Source organism: Strigops habroptila, chromosome 4 (assembly GCF_004027225.2).
Source record: "Strigops habroptila isolate Jane chromosome 4, bStrHab1.2.pri, whole genome shotgun sequence".
Classification (NCBI taxonomy): Eukaryota; Metazoa; Chordata; class Aves; order Psittaciformes; family Psittacidae; genus Strigops; species Strigops habroptila.
In genome coordinates this window covers 82,625,195-82,651,365 of record NC_046358.1, presented here as the reverse complement: position 1 = coordinate 82,651,365, position 26,171 = coordinate 82,625,195, and the positions used below count along the sequence as shown (strand labels likewise).

General features: G+C 46.7%; 1 protein-coding gene across 2 annotated transcripts in view; it reads left to right on the top strand.

The window, feature by feature from the left end:
- RNF216 (ring finger protein 216) overlaps positions 1-26,171 on the top strand; it is a 79,240-nt gene that overhangs the window by 25,535 nt on the left and 27,534 nt on the right. For both annotated transcript variants that reach the window (XM_030483505.1, XM_030483504.1), the window contains exons 9-14: positions 13-127; positions 400-539; positions 1,468-1,518; positions 2,506-2,643; positions 3,617-3,765; positions 4,221-4,299. In XM_030483505.1, coding sequence (XP_030339365.1) covers positions 13-127; positions 400-539; positions 1,468-1,518; positions 2,506-2,643; positions 3,617-3,765; positions 4,221-4,299 — 672 coding nt within the window. The remainder of the gene's footprint in view (positions 1-12; positions 128-399; positions 540-1,467; positions 1,519-2,505; positions 2,644-3,616; positions 3,766-4,220; positions 4,300-26,171) is intronic.

Genomic DNA, 26,171 nt, shown 5'->3' with positions numbered 1-26,171 from the left:
GTTGTTTTCTAGGCCTTTTCAGATGCTATCAAAAAATGGCAGGAGCTGTCTACCGAAACCAGTGGGAAACGGAAAAGGAAGAAAGAGATGAATCAGTATTCATATATAGACTTCAAATTTGAGCAAGGTAAACAGCAAGTTGTATGTGTTGTGCTCTCCACATCATTATTCTAAGCAGAACTGGCTTGCAGCAGAAAGTGCTGTTCTTGAAAAGCAATGTGGTCCCAAAACAGATGTTGCTGTCAATGTCTGGTATCAATTTTGGAGATGCTCTTCATTAGTACTTCTGCTTGGTGCAGTGTTGTTTGAGATGCTGAGTGTGATGCGTGGAGAAAGAAGGATTTAAGCATAGTTCTGGCTGCTCCATCCCATTTCATTGTGCCTTTAACTCTGCTTTAGGGGATGTGAAAATTAAGAAGCGCATGTTCTTCCTGGAGAACAAGAGGCGGCACTGGAGGTCCTATGACAAGTGCTCCCTCCTCCCACTGGTGCTGCGGGAGCAGGAATTCTATGAGCAGAAAGTTAAAGAGATGGCAGAGGTGAGTGGTAGGAGCTGCTTTGATCTCATGGTGCAAACAACTTCAACTGCTGTAGAGGTCTTGGCCCTAAACATGAAATCTGCCTCTTGGAGCAGTTCAAACATTGATCAAAATACTGAATAACTGACTACCTTTGCCCCTTTACTATGTGTTACATGTATGACTTTTCCCAAGTAACTGATTTTTGAAGGAAAAAAGCCAAGCACAGAGTTTCTTATTTACTTAAATACTTATCTGCTGCTTTTGCAAACACTGTTCTGGACCTTTTTTGCTAGAAAGCAGTAAAAGCTCTGCTAACTAATTCCTCCTCTTAATTGTTAGCAGGCTTCTCTGCTGCTTTAGGCCTTGTAATTACAACTTAGTGTTGGTGGTGAATAATGACCAGGCCCAAGGCAGTCTGTCCACTCACTCTGCCTTCCACAGGTTGGCAGTCCTGTATCTCCAGAACATCTTGTCCTGTGCTGAGGGCCATGTGTTTCGAAGCAGAACACTGCAACACTCACTGATGTCTTCCCCTCTAGTCTGAGGAAAGACTGAATTTACAGCTCTGCACCTACAGTCCTTTCTTTAAAGATCATTGTCTTTTAGGCAGATGGATTGTGTCTCCTTTTAAACACAAAGCTAATGTTCCTTGGGGCTTTCTTTGGAGGGGTCCATTGGGTGAGATCATCTCTGCCCCTGGAAACCTGAACCAGCAGCTCTCCATAATACAGAATTCGGGTCTTTGTTCTTGATCCTTTGCTTCTCCCATCTGTTTTAGCTGAATCATAAATAGCTTAATGGATTGGAAGGATGGGCTCAGTGATGCTGTAAGCAGACAGGGAGCTTTTTATGGTGGTTTCTAAGTCCTGAGATAATGTAAAAGAGTGTAGAGGCTGGAAATTTGCTTTATCTATGCTGTAAATACAGATGCACATCTTTCTTACAGCATGCAGACTTCCTCCTTGCTCTGCAGATGAATGAGGAGCAGTATCAGAAGGTCAGTATCTATAATGTCGTCTGAGTTCAGCTTATGCATAGACACTGTTTTCCACTTAATACTGCACAGACTCTTTTGGCTTCTGAAATGGAGCTTTCCTGAAGCTGCATTTGTACTGTGCTGCTTTTGCTGAGCTGGCAGAACCTGCAGTGTGTGTCTTGGCTGGCTTTTAGAAAAGGTAGATAAGAGCTGAGTCCAGCAAGACAGTATTGATGCATGTAATGATCTCTAGTAATTCAGTTAGCTGCTGCTTGTATCTTTACTGGCCAGAACAAACACTGCAATAGAATAGTACCTGGTTTGCACTTGCTACCACCATTATGGCTGTTTAAAACAGAGATGATGCTGTTGAAGCTCTGCCAGGGGAAAGGTCTTCCTCATCTGCAGGAAGGACTCTTTAAAAACCTGAAAATTGGGTCTTCTTTAAGCAAAGAGAGAAAAGTTGAGCAGCTGTGGATTACCCTGTCATTCTCCATGCCTGTGTCCTTCAAACGTTGGAGATGTTGGACCTTTGAAGATGTGGGCATACTTCCTTTTTAAGAGGCAAGCTTCTTCACCCCTGCAGTGAAGAGGCCAAGACAAGGTCTCTCCAAGCACATGGGTGAATGTTCCTTTAGAGGGCAACCGACCCGAAGCTGCTTTTCCCCATATAAATGGTGGGAATGCTGCTTCCCTGGGATTACACCTTCCTGAACCCGAAGTGCTTCTCTGCCTGTGAGCTAAGAACTATTAAACACCATGTCTTCTGTAGCTTTTAAGAACCCTGTTAAGCAGGTCATGTAGATAGTAAGTTCCTTAAAACTGAGTTTCTGGTTGTACTTAGTGAGTTTTGACCACCAAACAGGGTAACTAATTGAATGGTGCACATCTGTGGCTCTTTTTAGAGTGAATGCTGGCATTGCTTCTGGCTTGCAGCTGTGTGTGTCTGTATATTGCTATAGCTATTGATGGGCTGCTGCTGATGCCAATACCTCTTTATGGCTGCAGGATGGGCAGATGATAGAGTGCCGCTGTTGTTACGAGGACTTTGCGTTTGAGAAGCTGACTCAGTGTGCAGATGGTCACTTGTTCTGCAAGGAGTGCCTAATTAAATACGCTCAGGAGGCAGTCTTTGGCTCTGGGAAGGTAAGAATTTCCCACCTGGATGAGGGGCAAATGGGTAAATTGCTGTTGGGAGATCACAGTGCTGTTTGCGTAGCGTCGTTGCTTAAATTGGATGTAACTGCGCTTCCCAGGAAATAGTTGAATGGAATTGTGTCCTGAAATCCAAATCCAACAGGTCAGTCTCTCCATCAAAGTGAGATCTTTGAATAGGATTTCACTTTTGCTAACCATCATCTGTGCTCTATGCTGAGCAACTGGGATTATTAGGAAAACCTTCCACACTATTCATAGTGACAATAACTTGCATTCATCTGGGGTTTGTTTTCTTCTTAATAAACCACTCTCTGCGCAGAGAACACTCTTGTCTGACTTGGCCAGTCTCTTCCTACCTGAGATTGTTTGTCCTACATAACATCACTGTGATCCCAACTTAATTTGGGAGTTGGTTCCTCTATGATGCTACGAACCTTCTTAGTGTCCAGTTTAGCGAGCAATTATCCTGGTACTCAGCTGAGCTATAAACAAGTCATTAACCTGCTGTGAGACGTGCATGCTCCTTTGCCTTGAGATATGATGATGAAACTGTGGGATGCATTTGTAGTCTGGGATCTATATTTCATGTAAACATATAAACTGGCAGCTGTATTTGATATGACCACATTGAAAAGAATGCAACATCCTGTTTGTGAGCAGAGTGCTAGTTCTCAACAGAGACTGTAATAACGGGCTGTTATATGGTCACAGGGGACTTTAAGTGAACTGTGATCCCAGCTATCAACACCATCTTCATGCTCAGTGTCTGTTTGAGGCCTGATTTGTTTAACTAGTCTTGCTCTTTCCATAGCAAACCCCTTCTCTGGCAGTCATCTGCTAACTTAAGCCCTATTCTCTCTAAGCAAGGCTCTGCACGGGTGCATTTGGAAATGTTCTGGGTACCAAGTCTTGCTTTTTGCTAGTATCATGCTGAACCCGAGCTCTCTCCTTCCAACCCTAGTCAGAGCTCAGCTGCATGGAAGGCAGTTGCACATGTTCATTCCCCACCAGTGAGCTGGAGAAGGTGCTTCCAGAGAACATCCTCAATAAATACTATGAGCGGAAAGCTAAGGAGGAGGTGGCTGCTGCCTGTGCAGATGAGCTTGTCAGGTAAGCGTCCAGCAGAGGATGCAGACTTTTGTACACTTTGTATTGTATAAAACTGTTCCCTGAAACCCTAAACGTGTGCTGACTGTGAGATAGGGAGCTTTCAGAGCTGTGTTATACATTCAGGCTTCTGCCTTTCCAAACCTCTCTTTATTCAGGTTGGTGTGCCTTTGACTAGGAGCAGATTAAAATTCAATAGGCTCATCTCCCTTAAGACTTGCTTGCCAGCTTTGTGCTGATCTTCTAAATTACATGGTCAAAAGCAGTGCTGAGCATAAAATATTTTGACTGTGAGCGACTGAAGAAATATGAGCAAAAAAGGCAGTAGTCAGCACATCCTGGTGACAGGCATTTGGTTGGCGGCCTTATTAACTGCCACAGAACTATTTGACTGAATCCCCTTTCAGCAAAGATACCTTTGGCACTCTGCAATGATGGCATCTTCTTTTGGGCTGTAGGTGTCCGTTCTGTAACTTCCCGGCTCTACTGGACCACGACGTGAAGCGGTTCAGCTGCCCTAATCCCCGCTGCAGAAAGGTAACTGGGGGATATTTGCCATTTGGTCTCTTCTAGAGTGTTGGGCAGGAGAGCTGGGAGGACAACCCACACTTCCTAGGAGCAGGATGGATATCTAATGTGGCTGCATGGGGCAGCAGTCAAAATGCTGGATCCTACTGATGTTCTATACAAGTGTGTGGCTGGACAGATGAATTTCAGGGCACTCTGATAAAGACACCAATATTCCTTTCTTTCCTAGTGAGATGTTGGCTAAAAAGCTTATGGATGCTGTAAGTTGCTGTCTTACGCATACAGAAATGTTTTAGGTGGACAGGGAGCTGAGTGCTTAAAAGAGATAAAACCAAACTAATCTTTTATCTAATGAAACTTCTGGAAAATAAGCTGAAACAACCTTATGTGCTACCCTAAAGGGAATTAGCATCTGCATTTTTCCTTTATGCTGTCACCTGAATATAGATTCAGTTGGAAGTGACAAAGAACTTGTTAGAAGAGCTCACTGAAACAGGAGCCATTCAAAGGGCAAGAAGATCTTTGTGCTTCCCTCAAAATCTGCTAATGGCCATAACAGGAGAATTGCCAGGCCCAGTGGGGGGATGGAGCAGGGAAAACTTGCTGCTTCTGCACCATCTGTTCTGGGCGAAAAATAGAAGCGAGGAAATACGTTTCCCAGTCTCCTGAATATACACAGAACCCTGCTTACGTCTGGTGCCAGTGAGCTGAGGCTGTACCATATCAGTGTTTAGCACTGAAGCTACAAGGTCCCTTGCACAACTTTAGCCACAACAATGAATTCTCATGTGACACTGAGGGAACTGCCTGTCCCCCAGCAGAGGTTGCTGCTAATCACTGCAATTCCTCTTGAGTGCATTAACCTTATGCTTGTAGCTGCCACAGCTTAGTGTTCTCGTATTGACTGTTTGCCTGTAGTGAGGAATTAATAGGAAGTCAAATTCTGTTGTCCGAAGAAGTTGAAGTTGCATTTTGTAGTGGAAAATCGAACTTAGCGGGGGGAGAAAGCTGCTTATGAAAGATGAACAATTCCATTTGAGATCTCCAAAATATGTTTTGCTAACATCTCTCTCTAGCATTTGGGAAAGAAACGTGGTTCTGATGGATTTCAAGTGTCAGGAGCGAGGAGGTTTGCCAGTCACTAGGTGGCAATGTTGATTCATGTTTAAGTCATTCATTTTTCCTCACTGTTCATGCAAAAAAGGAGTTGTTTTCAAAATGTACATATGTCAGCACCACAGAACAAAATTCAGGCTTGAACAACATGAACACTTCCATGTGCAAAAGTTGCTTTTTCCCCCTAAAATATGTAATGCAGCACAGTAAGTGTGGTGAGAAGGGTCAGTACTGAAATGTTCCTTTCCTTCTGGTTTGCTGTTTCATTTCCTTCCTAGTGTACTGCCTGTCCCCCCTCCCTGGAGTCTCAGCATTCCAGCGGGCTGGATTTCTGGTTTCCTGGACAGCTTGTGTTGATTCATTAGCTGAAAATCTGCTGAGTAGCTTAGTGCTCTTCTTAGAAGTCTTGAATGACTTTAGGATTTGAAGTGGAGGGTGAGGAATTCAGATTGCAGGATGTGGTGTCTCACAGCATCAACTGCAGCAGTTCTTTGTATTCCAGCTATCTCTTCTCTGCCCATAATGAAGAATTTCAGTTAATGCTCTTGCTTGCAGGAAACTGTTGCCCTTAGGGAGGAAAGGGCTAATCTGGGGAACTCTACAGAGGTTGGAGAGGATGCATCAGCTTTGCTAGCAGTGACTCTGATGGACTTGGTGGTAGTGATGACTGAACCTGGAAGGAGTCCCTCTCTGGTTGGAAGGACTGCACTTGCACAGCTGAACCTGAAGTGAGGGGAAGTGTGGAAAGGGAAAGGTCAAAATGTGCCTCTCCTGAAACCTCAAGGCTCTTCAAGGGTGGGGAGGGGAGGACCAGATGGTGGACCCATGCTCTTTCTGTGCTCCGTCACCTGGATCTTTTGTCTTGCTTTGAGAATTCATGTTGATACTCTCAGGCTTTCCTTTAAATCTTGCAGAGAGGTTGATTTGTATTTGGGCCAGCTATGGATGTATTGTGAAATAAGTGATGGGAACCAGCTGGAAGCCTTCATTTTGGCTGTATATGTGTTTGCTGAGCTCAATAGTAAGAAGAGTTCTGGATATACCCATGTCACTGCTTATGCATCTCACCTGTAGCTCCAGTCATTTGCACCTTGGAGGGACCAAAGTGCAGCTAATTGTGGCCAGAGCAATGGGCAGAGCTGCTGTTTGCCTTCTGTGAGTGAAGGGCTGCACAGAGAGCATGCAGATGAGCCTGCACCATCTGCCAGGGCTCCAGCTGTGTGGTGTGAAGTTTGGCTCCTAGTTAGGTGGCCAGGGCTTGAATCTTAATATCACAAGCAGCAGAGTGGAGGAAAAGTTTAAATTAGCCAAGGAATAACGCCGCTCAAGCCACCCTATGGATGCCTTCTCTGTGTGTGTTTACAGGCTGAGCTGGTGCTGGGCAGAGGCAGCTTTGGCTCAGACCTGACCTTTAAGGTTTTGCTCTCACACAGGTTCCTGACTGCACATGGAGCCAGGCTTCCTGGTGATGGGGAGGATTTGCCAGCCTCTGGTCAACCTCCATCTTAATGTGCACAGGGATCCCTGTGTGGAAGCAGCACTTGAATTTCTCACCTCTCATGGTGCATGTTTCTCCTTCTGGAGCTCTGTCAGAGCAAACCAAAGCTGGCAATTCTGTTCAAACCAGGAAGGCACATGCTGTGCAGCTCTGGGAAGTGAGCGTGCACTCTTGCACATCGGAGGAAGTACTGTTTCCCGTCAGAAAAGGAAGTCCATCCTTTCAGCTCAACATCCCTCCTCCCAAGACCCCATATTGTTGATGAAGACAAGGCTTTTGTTCCTGGGCTGCTTGCTGCTATCCCCAGCGTTGCTGGTGAGGGAGATGGTTTCCCCTCTTTGCAGTCTCAGCACAAAGCACTGCAGGGCTTCCAGCCAGGGAAGAGATGGGGAGGTGAAAGCTGCCGTTGCCATGGAAATGATGCATGCAAGGAGCAGCGCTGTCCCTCCGGTGCCACACTCATTTCGGAGCCAGGCCACATTGCAGGGACTTGCGTTTCCAACACCTTTCCTTAAAACTCCTTTGCATAGGGTTTTTATTGTACCTGCCTCTGCGCTGGCTGGATGCGGCGAGGTGATGGCGTATGGTTGCGTGGTGCTAAATCACATTGCCCTCACAGTGGGCTCTTTAGTGCATCCCTGAGGTTGTGTTTAGGGACTGGTTTGCCTGCTGGGTATCTGAACTGTCACACTGTTAAAATGAGCATTGATGTGCCTGTGGCAGATGGATAAAATCTCCATTTCTATTTATTTATTACTTTTCAGGTCAGGCTTTCTGGCCACAGCCATCCTCGGGTGTGCTTTTGATTTGCAGGACTGAGACTTAGTATTTTAGGGGACAACTATTTAAGCCTCTCAAATGTCTCAGGATTGATTTCAAGGTGCTGGCTAAGAACGGATGCACCCAGCTGCTTTTAACCTTCATTTGCTGTTGGAAATGAGATGGGTTTAAGCTTGCACAGAGCTCTGCCTGGCAAGCTCTGTCTGAACACGGCTTCTCTTAGCAGGGTGCTAACGCTGCATCCACAACCTATGGTAATAAGCATAAGTCGTGTTGTGCAGCTTGCAGCAACTTTGATGTGAGTGGCCTTGCTGAAGTAAATTGTTGCATGATTACAAGACTTAAAGTTGGAGAAGGAGCTAAGGGGTGAAGTGCAGTGCCTCTGATCTCTGTACCTGGTGTGATAACGGAGCACGCAGCTGCTTGTGCTTCAGAGGCAGGTAATGAGGCAGCCCTATGGTCCCATTACAAATGTTTTATAGGGTGCAGGGGGAGATGTTTGTGTAACCAAGTACCCAGCAGCAGGGGATGTGTTCGGGATGACACAGCCTTCCAAGGATGTCATCCAACACATGCCACAGGGGCCATTAGTTCTGTGCTAGAGGCTGGCCCGTGGCTGCTCTGCCTGACTCCAGATGTGCTGTGGTTTTAGGCTTAAACTATATCAAGATTTGTCACTGGCAGGGTGAATGTGCAACATGGAAAGAAAAATAATAAATAGTTCTGGTTGGAGAAATTGAGCTTTTCCAAAACGCCTGAGAATAGGATGAGCGTATGGAGAATTACTTAATTCTCCTTGTTTTGCAACATGTTTTCCCAGCTGTTGGAGTCTGCTGTCTCATTCAGCTTCCTGACAGCAGAGCAAACATTCTGAAGGTCCCATGGCCCTGTCTCATTCTCTGTTCAGCCATTCCTATTGCTGTTCTCTCTATGCTTTTCCTGGAGCTATTTACTTGGATTTAATTGTTACTTAGAGCTTAACCCCACAGCTTTAGTGGAGAGCAGAGCCGAAGGTGGCACTTGCTTATGGCAGACCCCTGTCATTTCTTTCTGGTGGCAATGACCTCAAGGCCCAGCTTTGGTGTTTAAATTCCCATCCTCCTGTGGCTGTGTGAATGCAGCTTAGCAGAATTTATTGGGATAAGGAAGAAAGGGGAATGTGATGTGGAATCAGTGCGTTGGGGATGGAGCACTTGTGCCTGTGTATGCTTTTATCCCGAGGCCTGTCTCCCATTTGTTCAGGCCAGCAGAACGGTCTAACCCATCATTCCATGACTCCGCCATCTCCCTCCTCAGCACTGCATCCCTAACCCCTCCTGCTCCAGCGCCCTCAGCCTTCTCCTCCAGCTCGGCGCCTTCGCTGCGCCCTTTTTAAACGAGCGGCGTGCATGGGAACGCGCTCCGCTCCGCTGCTGCCAAAACCACAACAAATGGCAAGTTTCCGTCTGTCATCTCAGCTCCGAGGCACTCCGAGCCTGGGCAGCCCATTTTCATTTTTCTTCCTTAAAAGGCCATTGCAACTCCTCGTCTGCAGCCGTGCTCTGTGCTGCGGGCAGGGCGAGCGGCGACGCTATCGCACAGCGCCGGGAATCCACGTATCTCACCTCAAAGGTGAGGTCGAGGGAGGGACCGAGGTCGAAGGTGGGGTTGAGGTTGTTGTAGGCAGCAGGTCACACCTCCCCGTAGGTTTTTATTGCTAAGTCCTAAAGGAAGAGAGATAACAGGAGAGATCTCCTGGTGCAGCAAAGCCTTAAAAGTCCAGTCCCATGCAGGAAGGATACGTGCGTGTTAAGCCACGTGGTGCGGCCCGTCGAGGCGTGTAGGGTCAAAGTTGGATGGGCAGTGCTGAGAGTCAGGAGATCTCCTCATCAGCTTTATCTCGATGGGGGAGCTGCAAGGGGAGCAAGGGAAAGCCATGTGCAAGGGGCTCTCCTTGCTTCTCTGGAGGCTGGATGGTGCATAATCACAAGCTTAATCCCTGCTTGTGAGGGAGCAGCCAGGAAAGCTGGAGAGGGGAGAACAACTTGTCCCATATCTTGCTGTTAGGTGTATGCTTGGTCTGGGCCAGGAGCAGTTGTAAGAATTGAGTGGTGCCAGCAGTAGCTTGCTCCTAAATGCCCCTTTCCAGAGAGGAAGCACAATGATCAGCCCAAAATCACTCCTTGCCTTATCTATATACCTGTCACCCTTCCTCAGGACACATAGGAAGGGGCAGTAGGAGCCCTGAGAATACCTCACCTGGAGAAGAGGAGTGGGCTGGATTTAATTGCTGTGATGGGATGGAGAGGCTCCATCAGTGGGAGCTCAGGTGGTGCTGCTGCTTTTACAAGGTCAAGTCTATTTATGCAGTGGTATGTGGAAATGCTTCGCTTGATAAATGAGTCTGACAGAGGAGGAGAGGGCAAAGCCCAGCCTGGAAATGGACCTGAGGAAAGAGGTCAGCTTAAATGGGGTGTCTGTCTTTTAGAGGGTAAAAAAAGCTGCTGAAAACAAGAATTCAAACTAGTCCTTTTAAAAATAGACCATGTAAGTCAGTGCAATTTCAAGCAACAAAGCTTACTCCTGTGCTTTCTTTCTGCCTTATATAGCAATATTCATTCAGTGAAAAAAGCAATTCTCTCACTGTTCCCCGACCACTGAATACCTCTGTGTCAGGTCCATAAGAGGCAGCAGCACTATCTTCCCTCTGTAGCTTTGTCCTTTGCCGAGGAGAGGTCCAGAGGTGACACACTGAACACAACTTCACGTGGGGATGGAAACTTCAGCCTCAGCAGCCTTTGTCTCAACCTCTGTGCCTGGACACAGCCTGCAAAGGAGCATTCTGGGTTCATTCAGGCAAAGGAGCCACTGGGTTCAGCTGCAAAGCTGTGGTAGTCACTACCATGATAGTGTCTTTGGAGATAAGCTGATGGACATCACAAGGGGTTGGATAAGAGCAGCCTGGGCTGGTGGTGCCAGGGTGTGAAAGGTCCTCGGCTGCCCTGAACGTGGCAAAGTGGTCCCATAGCCAAATTGCTGGGGTTGGAAGGACCCTGGAGCAGAGACTGAGACCCTCTGCAGGGTGAGATGAGCTGTAAGCTTTGCCTTTTCCTCCTAGATCCCTTTGAAAGAGCAAGGGAGGAGGGGTGTTGTTCTATTTCATACAGGGAACAAGAGAGGGAATAACATGACATGATGACCTCAACATCAGGGAGAAACCCTACATCTCCGTATGGGCCAGAGTGCTCAGATTGTGTGATTATTTTTAAGCAGGGAGGTAATGTAGCCTGTGTCACTTGTCTGTCCTCATAATAGGATGTGATGCCACAGAGTTGCTGTGGGGCTGCTATGGGAGCTCAGTACAGGAATCCTCTGTGGCAGCAGGGCCGAGTTTAAGGTTAAAACCCTGCCCAGAGCTACTTGTATTTGCAGAGTATCAGAGCAGGGTTATCATTTTGCTGCTGCAGTGGAAATGGAGGTTGGAGAGGATGGAAAAAAGGCTGTTCCCAAGCTAAATTAAAAACATCATTCTGACCTTACTCAAGAAGCTCCATTTTCCCTCTCTTTCCTCCCCCTCACATTCCTGGCGTAGTAATCACTGATCTCTAACCTCAGCTTCATCTGCCACAGCTCACCACTTCAGAAACGCAATTAAACCCCCCCCGGCTCTGAATGCACCTCATCTTGCTGTACCTTGGTGCTTCCAGGGCAGTTGTCTTTGGAGGGGTATGAGTCAGCAGCAGAGGTTTGGAGCTGTGTTGTGTCAGGGCAGCTGATGACTCTCCAGGCCAGAGCCCTGAGCTGGCCTAACCTGGCATGTGCAGTGAGAGGAGGTGTTTTGCTTCTCCTTTCTGTTTGCACATAAACAGATTTCAGCAGATGACACAGTCATCAGACTTCCTGAGCTAATACAAGGCTGCTGCAGATGATGTCCATTTTGGAGGCTGTCAGTAGAGTTTTGTTTCCTAATTTGGTCACAGTGTGCTCAGGGCTGCTTTCCTTTTCTTTTTCTCCTTTTTAACAACACCCATCCTCTTTATATCATTGTCCTGGAGGGGAAGCTGTTTGTAGCAGAGAACCTCCAGCTCCTCTCACTTCCTCTCTGCAGAGGAAGTGATACTTGAAAGGTCTCTTTGAAAAAGCAGTGCAGTTCTGAAGCTGATCTTTTCCATTTTTATTTCCTCCTTTGCCACTCTGTCATGAGCTCATCTCAATGAACTTGGCTTTTTATCCCTCTGGGTGATCACCTGAGTGAGCCCTTTGTGCTGGAGGACTTTGGAGTAGTTCTCTTAAGGGGCAGAGTGAGCTGTGCTGCAGTTAAATAATAACATTGATAAGCTGATCTATTGGTATATGTATTGCAGGAGGTAGACACGTGTGATTTCAGCTAATGGAAAGAGAATGTGTTTTGTTTCAGTTCATACATCATCACTAACCTGGGACTGTATAGGCAGCTGTAAATGCCATCAGTGGGAGAGGAATAGTATGGCTGGTCAGCTCCACTGAAAGACATTTAAAAGTTAGCTCATGTGCCTTAAAAATCATGGAATGGTTTGTGTTGGAAGGGACCTTAAAGCTCATCCAGTCCCAACCCCCTGCCACGGGCAGGGACACCTTCCACTAGAGCAGGTTGCTCCAAGCCCCTGTGTCCAACCTGGCCTTGAACACAAAACTAGGGATTGCCAACCCCTAAAAGAGGTCTGCTTTTCTGTGCTGAACCAGAGTCAGCCCCAAACAAACCACCTTCCTGGAGTGCAGGGGACAGTCAATGTGAGTTTTCGTTCAGCAATAGGAAAAGCTGAGGAATCAGCTCCAGTCCTGTAAGCTCCTTTATTACTTTATTTCTCTGCTGGACTTAGCAGAAGGAAGGGAGGGAGGGAAACTTCCAGGTGATGCAGTTGAGGATGCAGCTTTATTGTGTGCGATCAGGAGGCTTGTGTGCCTTACATGGTGGTGAAGGTACTGCTGTCACAGGAGCTGCTGTCTCTGGAGAAGACTCCCTGGCCTTGGAAGCACAGGGAAATGCTGGGTTACCTATTGAAATCCAGCACTGCTTTAGGTTCAGAGTACGTGTCATAAACAGCTTGAGCAGAGCCTCAGGTTAAGGTGCACCAGGAGCACCTTGATTACTGGTGTTAAAGGTTTGGCTGTATCATATAGGCAGGTATGGGCCGGTCTCTGTAGAGAGGGAACTTCAGCATGTGTCGTGTGTGGAATGCCAGGTTACCATTGACCTCTGAAACATGAGTAACAGAGAAATGGGAACATGAAGTGGTGAGGCAGTGAGATGGGGGGGGGAGGAAGAGAAGGTGAAACAAGTTTTCTTCTAATTTAGTCAAAACCATCTCTGTGTGTCATTCTTATTTGCATGTTATCTTCTAATTAGCCCTGACTGACTCACCCACTGCTTCCACCTGAAAGGAATGGTATGTTTTGAAGTCTATGGTTTCTAATCTCAGTAGGCCAGCATTTCTTCTCCTCCTCCTCTTCCTCCCTCCCCTTCCTGTGCCCCCCAAAAAGCATTCTGTTACTGCTTTTAACCTTCAAGCCTCTTTTCTTCTGCAGTGTTACTACTCTTGCATTATTAATGGGACCGTAGCAGTTCAGCCAGAACACTGACATTACTGATTACTACTCGTAGCAGAGGAATGAGGAGCAAGATAGAAACTGGGTCAGGAAATGTTGTCATAAAATGATAGCATCAGAACTGGGGAGCAGAACTCTGTGTGAGCAGGTTTGCATTGAAAATGGCCTCCTTCACCCAGTAGCATACCTGAGCACATCCACCATGTGCTTGCTTGCTGCATGCAGATGGGAAGATCATCTCACACACATGCACAGAAGGGTTAAAATGGAGCTGTAATTTCCAGGAGCAGAGGAATGGAGTGATATGTTGTGTTCTGCCTGGTAGAGCTTTGAGCATCACAGAATTCGTGTGCTCTTCATTGCTGGTGCTGGAGTAGGAAGCCCCTTCCCTCGTTGGTGTCAAAAGGCTGAGGAAGCAGAAGTGGCTGCGTTTACTTGTGCATTCAGTGAGAGCCTGTCGCACTCCATGCGCTCAGATTGTCCTTGGTGGTACCAAGGACATCCTATAGCAGCAAACAACTCTCCACACTCCATGTAAGTGAATATGACTGCTATGAAATCAGAACAAGAATGTTATTTTGGGGATGCAGCAATTAACCTGTGAATACTGGGCTGCTGTAAACAGAAGGAATTGCCTGTTTCTGCTTAATGGAGCTGTGCCTCTTCACTCGATTGGGCACAGCATCCGCTTGGAGATTTGGCATCCCTTGGAGGCCTTGTGTGAACAGTTGTGCTGTCATGTTAGCTTGCTCCTTGAGGGGGGCAAGTGTGAAAAGGGAAGTGTCATTTACTGTAAAATGTCTCAGCTCCTGTGGGAAGTGACAGTTAGGGAAAGTAGTATCTTTAAATGCATGCTGTTGCCTTTAAAATAGTTGAAACAGCTAAAATGCATAGGTCAGCAATAAAAAATACAAACTGGGTCCATGTGTGCTGGCAAAAGACAAGTGTATCTCCCTGAAAGATGCTTTAAAAGGACAAACTGAAGTCTTGTCTCTCCCAGAGGTGTACATGTGCTTGTTAGCGTTGAGGGAACAAGAGCCTGTCTCTGGCTGGCTTAAGGTGGCAGATTCCTTGGAAGTCTCTTGGAGACAAGGGAAGGGACCGTGTTCTTCTTCCCTCCCTGTGTTGCTGCTCCCAGTACCCGTGACCACCTGTGTGTGCATCAGCTGGAATTGGGATTAAGATGGGGAAGCATCAAAGCAGTTTGTGCTCGGTCCCTGCTAGGCAGCCGCACATCCAGATAAACCAGTGACCTGCTGCATTTGGATTCTGGACCAAGGCTGGAGCCAGCACGGGAGCAGCGTGACTCCTTCACAAGTCGGATGGTAACTCACGCAAAGTGAGCTGGAGATTTCGGCTGGGCAGACTTGACAATATCCCCTTTCAAAGGCTATCCTTTAAACTGTCCTAGTCGCACAGCGCCTTTGGTGCCTGCTAGAGCCTTCTGTAAAGATGAACAGTATTTAAAAGAGGGGCTGGCTGGCTACTCTAATCTCTGCTCCATGGGCTGTGAAAACCTGTCCTGCTGTAGCTAGCCAACTTTATTTCTCTAACTGATCATAAGGGCTCTTAAATCCTGGCTCATGTTTTATCCGTGGCGTTGGTGGGGCTGCCTCTTATCTCCAAGTGAGCCCAAAGCAGAGCTTTGCTAGTGGAGCTTAGAGTGTTTGAGGGAGAGCAGACATTCCCGTGAAGTGGGAGCTGATGATAGGCAGTAATTTCTATTTAATAAAGCCATTGTGGAGCTGGAGAGGTCTAGAGTTTATGACCCCAGTATTCTTTTTCTTTCTCAAAGGCAAGTACTGACTTGCCATTAAACCCAAGCACTATCAGTAAGGCAAATGCTTTCTCTGTCCGAAAATTCATGTACACGTATTTAATTAAAAGGCACCAGGGTTAATGAAGCTTTGAGTGCAGAAAGCCTCATTCCCTGAATTGAATTTTCTTTAATTGCTCCAGAGATTGCATTTCCCAGCTGTGGTTGTCCCTTAACATGTGAATTAAGGAACTGGAAAGGGACAATTTGAATTGTCTCCTTCAGTGCCAGCTTCTTCCTCTTCTGCTGATTTTTCATCTCTGGTTGAAAGAGGATTAGATGCAAATGCTTCCTTAAGTCAGTGGTTTAGCTTTGTGGTAGAATTGGCAAAGCTGTGAGTTGCCAATGCCTTGGACACTGGGAATAAGGTGAAAACAAGGAGTGTTTGTGCAGATCATGTCACTTATCTCTAATGTGTTGTAGAAGATGGAGAGCAAATACGAGTTTTATTCTTCTCTCACCCCAATAACTAAGCCCCACTGCTCCTGGACGTGATGGCAGGTAACTGAATTGCATGCTACAGCCCAAATCAAACCAGCTTTCATTAGCGTGCAAGGAAAAGGGTGTTTTGGGGGTGGATTTCTTGCTTGTTTACAGGGCATTTGAATAGTGGTTTTAGTGCCCAAGACCTCTGTGTCAAGGTTGTTTTGTGGTCCTCTCATGTTAATGGTTGTACAACCTCATAGTCCAAAATCTGCAAACCTCTGTAGAAGGGCAAGGATCTAAAATGCAGCAAATCTAAGGTACCAGCAAAATGATCAGCGATGGAAACAGCCAGTGCTGTTCCTGTCTTTGTTATAGTGAAAACATACAACCCTTGCTAAGTGCCACTGTGTGTGGTGTGCTCTATTTGTGGCAATGCTGTGAAATATTCCAGGGCTGCTATATGTTTCTGTGTCCTGATAGACTTGTTAGCAACTATAGCCTTGACGAGATGCATAGTAGAAAAGAAAGCTTCCAGTAGCAACAGAAGACACGGGGGCATTAATTTAATGCACATCTAACATTGAAACAACAGGAGCAACAAGTGGTTTAGGGTTTTGGCTTTTGGAGGTCTTAGCTGTCAGAAATCCTTGGGGAAAACAGGTAGTAGCATCCTCTTGGATGGAGACTTAACGTAACCATTCAGCATGTTGCACTGATAGTTAAGCATCCCCTACATGAGCAGGTATTTCAGAGCTGTCAGGCTTTCCATGTGAGAAGCTGGTGGCTGCTGGTAAGCTGTGGTGTGTACAACAGTGGCTGGAGTGATTGTTTTGGATGAACAACCTGGAGGAGAGAAGGCTCAGGGGAGACCTTGTAAGTCTTCCAATACCTAAAGGACTCCTGCAAGAAATCTGGAGAGGTATTTTTTTCAAGGGCATGTGGTGATAGAACAAGGGGGAATGGCTTTAACCTGACAGAGGAGAGATTTAGATTAGACATTAGGCAGAAGTTCTTCCCTGTGAGGGTGCTGAGGCGCTGGCACAGGGTGCCCAGAGAAGCTGTGGCTGCCCCATCCCTGGCAGTGTTCAAGGCCAGGTTGGACACAGGGGCTTGGAGCAACCTGCTCTAGTGGAAGGTGTCCCTGCCCGTGGCAGGGGGTTGGAGCTGGATGAGTTCCCTTCCAACCCAAACCATTCCATGATTCTATGAAAACAAAGACTGATTCTATGATCTTCAGCTGGAGTCAGCACAAACACCCCTCTCAAGCTTGCACTTCTGGCCTGAAGAAAACCACCTTCTTTGCTACTATACAGCACCTCTCCTGTGCCTTGATGGTTTAAACAACTTCTGCCCCATCGAGTGAGAAATGGCCAGGTTGTCGTGCTGGGGGCCAGGAGGTCCAGGGCTTGGCCTGTGGGTGCGGGGAGCAGAGGTGATGCTTTAAGTGGTCTTCATGCTGCTACCAGTGTAAACAGAGCAGATGTTTCCCCGAGCCGGGGGAGCATTAATGGAATGTGTCGGCCCCGGCTGATGTAAAACATGGCTGCGAGTTTTGGGGATGAAGTCAGTGGTACTGAAAGCTGATGGGAGTTTAATGTCGAGTCTCTGCTTCTCCGAGCCGAGGGGTCAACTGAGAAAGCCACGGCTAATGGAAACACAAGTACACTTGTCATAAATCAGTGCCAAAATAGTGAGCAGGCATCATACCGCTGCATCCCGCAGCCAGTGATAGTTCTGTAACCACCTATTAGCTCTTCAGTGGCTGCTTTCCTCGCTGGGTGCTCTTAGTGTTAGTGTTTGGCTTTAGAAGGGACGAATTGAGGCTGAAAATGGAGCGTTTGGGAAAAGCTTTACATGCTGGGAAAGCCCTGCCTGCTTCACTGCCTTCCCCCCGGTGTTTGTGGGCCCTGTGGTTACCATGTCCCTGTTTGGGGAATGGTAGGAGGGCAGTTAGGGTCTTGTTTTAAACGAGTCGTCCTTCTGGTGAAAGGAGATGGATCGTGTTGCTGGCACGAGGTTGCTAGGAAGTCCTGAGGCATCCAGGAGGCAAAGCAGGCTTGGCACTGCTTAGAGATCATATGGGGCTTTTAAAAACAAACAGATCTTGTACAAAGTAAAGAGCAGCATTTTTGTAGACAATGAAAAGTCCATTTGCTCTCCACACCAACCAACATATTCCCCCTAAAGCTGGACCCTGTAACGTAGCATTCGCCAACAAGATAAGATGGTTGTGTTTGCTCAGTGATTTATCCTCTGTGAGGCTAATCTGAAAGAATGCTTTATTGCTCTATTTATTTTTTCAAAAGAAGCTGCTTTGACCTCATTTTTTTGTGTTGGGAGCATGTATGCCTTTAAGCTAAATCTCCAAGCCCAGTTGAAATTGGGGTCTGCCTTCTGCTTAAAACACAATATCCGTGGGCCTGTTAGTGGCAGAGAGGCCATTCAGAAGCCAAGAGGTGAGCATATCTCCCCAAGGCTTTTTCTGTATTGAAAAGCCTCACCACGATACCCAGCCTCATCCAAACCAACAAAGCCAGTCTGCAGCTAGAAGGGGTTTGGATATTTTTTCCCTTTCTGGGTCCTCCTTAAAAGGCAGAGGTTAAAACAAAACAGATGCTCTTGGATGGTGCCTCTGCTCTGCTAAGAGGCCTTGGCTCCTGGTACGTGAAGCAGGGATGCTACCTCCTATTGCAAGTGGATGGCAGGCTGAATAAAAGAAACAATCTGAAAGAGCCAGGTGATCCCCAGAGTAAGGCAAGAGAGGAGTATCGATGGTGTTTTTGCATTGCCTCCATCCTAAAGTTTGTGTATGCAATTATCCATGTAAGTAAAACCTGGAAGTGCCTCCTTACGGTGCATTCTCCCCAAACAAGGGAAAGGATTGCAGCCGTCGGAGCAGCCTGCAAGGAGAGGGATGGAGCTCTCAGGTAGCTGGAAGCCGTGCCAGTTCGTGTGTTCGCTGGTAGCCTCTTACTATATTTAGTTTCTTTTGGCCTCCCAGAATGAAGGCATTGAACCTTTCTAGATATGGAGATAGGCACATCACCAACCAGCTCTGAATAACAGCTTGCCAACTACTCGGCTCTCTAGCTGTTGTTTTAAGCCTTCATCCTTGCCCTTCCTGTGTGCTAGTAGAGGATAGGCAGATGAGGTTATGTGAACAAGAACTGGGTTTGTAGCTGTTCTGTCTGCAGGTGAAAGCTGGGCTATCTTTTAATAACAAAACACTCCAAAACCAGTTTTTATCCTGTGTCGTTAACCCTCTGGGGTGTATTTCAGGTGTGCAGGGTGAAGAACAGGCACTTTGCAGGAGTCGTCGGGTAACTCTTCCCGTTTTGTACCAGGAACAAGCACAAAGATACTTTCAGACACAAATTCCTTTTACTGCAAAAGATCCCTGTATTGAAAAAATTCTGACCTACCCATGTCATTAAATGAAGCATTTTGTGTTTCCTGGACTTTTATTCTGGTTGCAGCTGTTGTACAAGCTATAGATTTCTAGCTCAGTGTCAGAAAACCATGACTTCAGGCCACTGGGATTCTTGTGGGTGGGTGAAAGTGATAACAGATTGATGAGTTTTACTTTAGCATTTCCATCTGCCAGACTAAACCATGGTCTGCACAAGAGACTTAACACAGCTGGTTTGAGCTGCTCCCCTAAAAGCAGAGCACCCTTTACCTAGTCAGAGCTGACCCCTGCTCTAAAAAAACAAGCACTGCTCTTTCAAAAGGCAGTGCCTTAGATATAATTAGAACTAGATTTACTTTCCTTTTCCTGATCCAAGAGCTGTGATGAACTCAAAGATTGCCAATGAGGAAGAGTGATGACCACATGGAGAAATGCAGGTGATGCCCTATGCGCCAGGTACAAGTCCTGAGTACTCATCACACACATGGCTCAGGTTTCTTGTCTGAAATGTATTGCTGTGACACAGTTGCTTTCCTTATGCTTTACCTCCATAAATAGATGAATTTAAATGAGGACTATAAAATCAGTTGTCTTGGTCCCAATGTGGGTGACTCGTACCAGAGGAAAATGACTGGCAAGTGGTAGCTGTGCCTGGCCACATGTGTAAAACTCTACGTGCTCTCTCAAATTGCACTTGGCTCAAATCTCTGTCTCTGCGAGGGGCAGCCTTAAAGTCCAACTGTGAGCAGAGGCAGGGTGAGGAATGAATGACCCGAGCAGGCAAAAGCTGCTGTGCATTAGCTGTAGCTGTTAGCTTCTCTATTCCCTCCTGTGAGCTCTGAAAGTTAAATGGGAATGAAGTAGCTGCTGAATGAGACATGTTATCCTTCGCTTGCATCCGTTTATGTGGCGAGTTGCCATGGCTGAGACATGGATCAATTGTTGTTACTTTGCAATGGAGGATTATTCTTAAGGGGTTTTTTCAATAGAAGTGGGTATCTGTCATCTCCAGTGCCCGGAATGTATCTGATGGTGTGTGTGTGCCTGCACATACTCCCCAGCTGCTCCTGTATGTCCTTCCTCTATGTTCTTTCATTGCGTGCATGACTGGATAAACAGCCCCAACCTTGAGGAGCCCGAAGGCGCTGGGGAGTTGGAGGGTGTGGGGGAAAGGCTCATTTGGCTGTGTAAAACTGAAAGGGATTTACTCAATGCGTTGGGTGGACTGTTCTTGAATGTATTGAGTTGTGCAGCTGCACAGCTGTACTAAAGCAGACCGAGGTCCTCTGACTTGTCTCCCACATGGATTTGTTACAACTCCTTGTCAGGAATACGCAAAACTCCCGCGATGTGTTTGTGTGTGTTACTCCAGCTTGCTTTCTGCTCAGAGTGCTCTCTGTTTGGTGTACCAGTCGGCCTTCCTGCTGCTTTCTGCCGGCTTGATGACAGATGCCATCCTAACAGTTTGGACTGAGTAGTTGCTCTGAAGTACCTCCCATCACCATGGAGAGGTGAAAGCAAGCAGTGCAATTACCAGGAGAGCTGCTGTAGTCCTTGGACTTGCATGCTGGGGCATGTAGAGCCAGAGAAAGAGCCTATTTTCTTTCTATTGCGGCGTTAGTGACACCAAGTGTTTTGTTCTGGTTCTTAGTCAAAAATCTCAGGAAGGTAGAAGACCCTTAGAAAGAGTTTAGAAGTATTCTCTGCTGTCCAGAAATCCTGTCTTACGATAAGGTGTTAAAGCTAACTCTTAAGGAAAAATGTTATGGCGTCACTTGGTGAGTCTGTAAGTGCACATCTTTAGACTTGTATGTAACATCTTAAATGTTAATGGGTAATGATAAGATTGCATTAATGGTCTAAAAGGCAAAGCGGGTTGAAAACCAGTGCTTTGAGTCAGTTTGGAGCTTTTGGATCAGGGTCTTGATTGAGAAGGAGGAAGGGAGAGATTTTAGACCTGGTTGTGAATGGAATTTTTCCTATAGGAAGTAGATGCTTTTTTAGGGCTCCCTACTTTAATGGTTGTTTTTGGCTTCGTTCTGGGATGAAGTCTATTGCTTTACCATCAGTACAATCTGTGACCCCACCATTTCAAGCTGTGATTCAGCTAGATTGTCCAGACTAAGCAAGACTAGGTGTGAACAGACAGGGCTGGCCAACAGCCAAGGAGCCAAAGAACTGCGAGTAGTAGTAGCCTGGATTCAATAGGTAATGCTCTCCCAGGGATCGTGTGGTGTATTAATTAGCACTACAGGGAGAGACAACCTTGGAACATGTGTGATTCAAAGGCCACAGTACAAACTCGAAGAAGAGGAATTTATAGAGAGCTATTAGATGAAGTGCTGCCAGTGGTGCAGAAAGTCCCTGGCCCTTGGAGAGCAGCATGAAGGAGCAGCATTCCTGCCTTGTCCATAAGGTGCTTCCTACCTGCCTTCTGTCTCCCTGTGCTGGAAACAACATAGGTCGAGATGGACTTCTAGTGATGCCACACTGGGTTGTGCTAGTTATGCTGGTGGAGAAAACTAGCACCGTGTTGATATTGAGGAGTAAGAGATCTGTATGGAAAGGGCTGTAGGTAATCCCTGCATCTAAAACTCCGCTTTTGGCCTGAACTCTGCAAAACAGCCTTCACTTTGGCACAGTGGTTTGTTACATGCTGGCTGTTCCAGGCTAAAAGTGGTCATTTTTATATGTGTGTGCTGGGACAGAGGTTATGCTACTGAACCAATGCACGTGGATGTTGGCATGTGGGAAGGTCCTCTGGGTTCTTCCCGTTAGTGACTCTCCACTTAGTGTTGAATACAGATGTTTGTGCATATACTTAGAAAAGGCTGGTCTGGAAATAAACTTCTCTTTGCAGCACTCCACCTCCCTCTTCATATTTTAAGACTCTTTATTCTCTCATAGTAATTTTCCAAGTGAATTAGCACAGGTCACCCAAGGCATCCACATCAGTAAAATACAGCGAGATGGTTACTGTCATCTCCTGAAACACTCCAGCACCCACCCCATTGCTTATCAACCCACAGTAATAGCTGTGTCAGAGCAAGATTAACAGAAAATCCAGACAGATAATTTATGGTTCCCTTTAAGGTACATATTAATCCGAGAACATGAAACAGGGTTTCAAAGGAGAGCTTTGAAACCTTGCTCACATGGCATAGGGGAGTTGAAATTAAATGGTCTTTAAGGTCCCTTCCAACCCAAACCATTTTAGGATGCAGGGGCTGGGCAGCCTCATGTGTAGCATCCCCCAGATGAGGATGGGGAGAGAAGCAGCTGCAGCTCACAAAGGGAAAAGAAGGGGGACAAGGACCAGTGTGTCAATTGCCCTCGGTGCTGTAGCAACTCCATGAGAGAAAGGAGAAGAAACAAAGGCAAAGCAGAGGAGGAGCATCTTGAGGCTGGAAGAGAAACAGCTACACAGCAAGGTGGCATCTAGTAACTGTCTGAGGAGGCAGCATTGGTTGGGAGGCAGTAGTTTTAATCATGGTGAGGACGGGTTTCTTTCTGTCTGTGGGGCTGTGCAGGTATCTGAAGTTTGGGGAGTGGGAAGAGGGCTAATGAGGTACAGAACAGACTCCACTCCGGCTAATGGTGAGGATTCTTCCCTAGTTCTCAAATCTCTGTGCTCATAAAAGGGTCTAAACTGAGATTTTAATAGCAGGATGTCAGCACTGACCAGGACCATGCGCTTGAGAGCTGCTGTGGAAGAAAACCAAGTGAGGAGCTTGGTGGGTGCTGCAGTTCAGCCAATGTCAGGCAGAGACCACTCTCTGAGGTGGAGAGCTGGAAAAGGAGGAGGCTCTGGCTGTAGCTCTAAACCCTAGGAGATATCTGTAATGTTGTTAGTGTGCTATAGTCAAGGAATGCTTTGTGCCTGGTAAGGCTGTGGTAGCCGCCAATGCTTATAAATATTGCTCCCTCTTTCCCAGAGCAGAAAACCAGATTCCTTGTAGTTTGTGTGCGTTTGGGGAGTATGTTATTCCTAATCAGCTGCAGAGCTGGGGCACCAGAGGGAGCAAGTGAGCCTGAAATAGTTGCTTTCAACCAAAAACAGCAGCAAATAATCACAGCCGTTGCAAGAGGTAAATTAAAACCATCTCCAGCCTGGGAAACATGCACAGCTCAGCATCTTTCCTCCATAAATATTTCCCTGCTGTTAAATCTCTGTAACCCCTTCGGAGCCCAGCAGCTGTGCTCTTCCCTGCTGTTAGTGGGCTGCCTCCCGACCGTCTGCTGGGCAGATTCTGACCTGTGATACTGAGCTCTGCGGTCTGTCAGACCTCACTGGCCTGGAGAAGTCGAGAAAGGGTTGGTATGAAACCAGTCTGGCCTTCCTGCATGGCACCGGGCAGCCTGACATCCCTGTGGAGCAGCTCTTAGTACTGGAGCAGGAGATTTAGTCATTTCCTTAGCACCCCTCATGCATTTCTGTTGCTAAAGCAGCACGTTACCTTTGGATGAGGTTGTCCTCACTGTCTTCTGTCACTCCCTTTTAAACATGGGGGTGTCCAGTCTTCGCACACTCACCAGCAGCAGTCAAGTAGCTGGAAGTGTGGAGTTTTAACATTGCATAGAATCATGGAATGGTTTGGGTTGGAAGGGACCTTAAAGCTCATCCAGTCCCAAGCCCCTGCCACGGGCAGGGACACCTTCTACTAGAGCAGGTTGCTCCAAGCCCCTGTGTCCAACCTGGCCTTGAACACTGCCAGGGATGGGGCAGCCACAGCTTCTCTGGGCACCCTGTGCCAGCGCCTCAGCACCTCAGTCCCAGCCAGATGATGTTCCTTCCTACCCTGTCTCAGTGGCATTGCTGCCTTGACTACACAGAGGTACTACGAGGCGTATGTACATGGGATTTTGCTCTGAGGAAGCTGAGAGCAAGCTGCCATAAGAGGGCTCCAGAGCCCTGTTCTTGAGTTACGCTCCTTTGTGGAGCAATGTTCCTCTTTTTCTTTACCAGCATGTCCAAGCTGCCTTTGCTAAACCCTCTTACACCTGCTTTAAATATTTCTTTTCTCTCTTGTATTGCTCAGACTGGTTACGAATCTGGCCTCTTCGCTTTAACCGGTATAGCTGTATGTACTGCAACAATCTTTTGCACTAGTAAAGCTTATATCTTATTTGAATAGAGATATTTGGTGTAGAAAGACTCTTTCCCTTCTCCTGTTGTGACTCTAACCCCATAACAGGAGCTGTGTCTTTACAGAGGGGAGGCCTGAGACCACTCTGAGGGGTTGCTGATCATCTGTATGCAGTGTGCTGCATGCCTGTCTGGTGATGAACACAGTGAGACTCAGGGATGAGGTTTGGGGCAGGGGAGGGAGTTGTGTTGCCATGACAATACAAATTGCAATGGATGACTCTTCAGATAAAAGCATCATGTTTTCCAAAGGTGGGGGGGGGAAGCAGTGTAAAATAATAGCAGTTGAAATATGGTGTGAATCCTAGCTTCAAGAAGGTGCAGCTTGCTAGAAAGACGTGAGGCTGTAGGTGCTGATTCTGGAGATGTTCTTCCCCTTGGGGTGCTGAGGGAGCATTAAGAAGATCATGCAGGAGCCAGGCATCCTGTGAGTAAGTGTCCAGCAAGTTTTCCATGCAAATATTTGGACTTGCAGTAATGAGTTCCAGTAATAGCTGAGTGCTGACTCGCACCGTGGGAGATGCTGGGCAAGCAGGGACCATGCACTGACTGATAGTGCAACCAGGGAGGATACAGCTGCCAGTCTGGAACAGTCAGGCACAGTGCAGATGGCTAACTATTTATATTATTGTTGTGCCTAGAGCAGGTTCCTCTGTGTTACCACTGTCTGGGGGAAAGTAAATGTCTCCTGGAAGCCAGAATCAACAAGAATGTATTTACAGGGGAGATAGTAAAGTCCAGTAGACCTAATCCTGCTCTAGGGGCTTTTTAGGTGTCTCCTTGATGATCCTGTTTAGGTGGAACATTTCTAATCCTGCTGTGAATCCACGTTGGAGTCCACTTGTGTTATCAAGTGTGGCCACTGTAAGATCTACTTTGAGCTGGCACCTAGCTGTACATTTGTCCCTCTTTAACATAGACTCCACAGACCAAAGTAAAATGGACTTTTTCTTACTGTCATTCTCCCAAGGAGAAACTAAACTTATCCAGTTGCTTGTAATTCAAGATGTGTGATGATTGCACTGGTGTCGCAGCCTGTTGTGTCTTGTTGAGCACAAATAGACATTCCAAGGAAGGATGGCATAATTAGATGCAATCCAGTGATTCTTGTGACTGTATAAAAATAACAGCACTTTTGAAGGATGAGTTATTTTTAGCAGCCTCCTGTCAAAAAGAATCGTGAGGTTTTGCATCAGAAAACAGTAAAATGAGGTATTATACCTGTTTTTCTCTTCTCTGAGTATGGTATGTGCTGAGGGTCTTGCTTCATAAATAAATTGGCATTGGAAGTTGTTGGGGTGGCTCACACAGCCCTTTGGCTTCCCTGCAAAGGGACATCAGCATCAGATTTAGCAGTGGGACCCAAAATCTGCCAAACACTTAGTGGTTAGTGAAGATCTGATTTAAGAAGAACATGGTTCAAACAATACACCCAAAGAAGCCGTGCAGCCTGAAGCTGTGTGATGTCTATCTGATCTGTGTTTAATTTGGGTAGTTTATTGTGTCTTGGGGAGGGTAACTTTGCTTGTCCTGTAATGAGACTCTCCTGTAAGACAGGGTGTTTTTTCAGGCTTGTTCTGAAAAGCTGCTCTTCCCAGGCAGACGTTCCAGATTGGTGGCCAAAGCCAAAAAGTGCTGGGTGTAGGGGTCTTCTATTGTAGATAATCCTCTTTGCACTCCTGGGAAGTCAATTAATAGTGTTTATATATTAAAAGAAGGGGGAGAAGGTTGAGGGTCTCAATAGCTGCTCACTCTGGCTGCCAGGCAGCATCTAACCCACCACACCAAACCATGTCACAAAGATACTCAGTTGTAGTGTGTGTATTACCAAAGGTGAAGCTTATGCACCTGAAAAAGGCCAAACAAAACTCAGGATAAATACTGGAAGTGGTCCTGGGGGCTCTACTAGTAGAACTTTTGCTGGAGAGCAATTGGAGACATTTGGGAGCAGCTTGTCCTAAAGTCTGGTGTGGGGCAGAGCAATATCCCCTTTGGTATAAAGGGGAAGGACACAGATCCTTCAGTGTTGTCTGGAAGTCTTCTGGTTCGAGAGGCTGGTGCTGGGGGGCATGCACCAGTCATGCATGTGGGAACCACAACAAGGAAGAAACTTGGAGATGTGGTG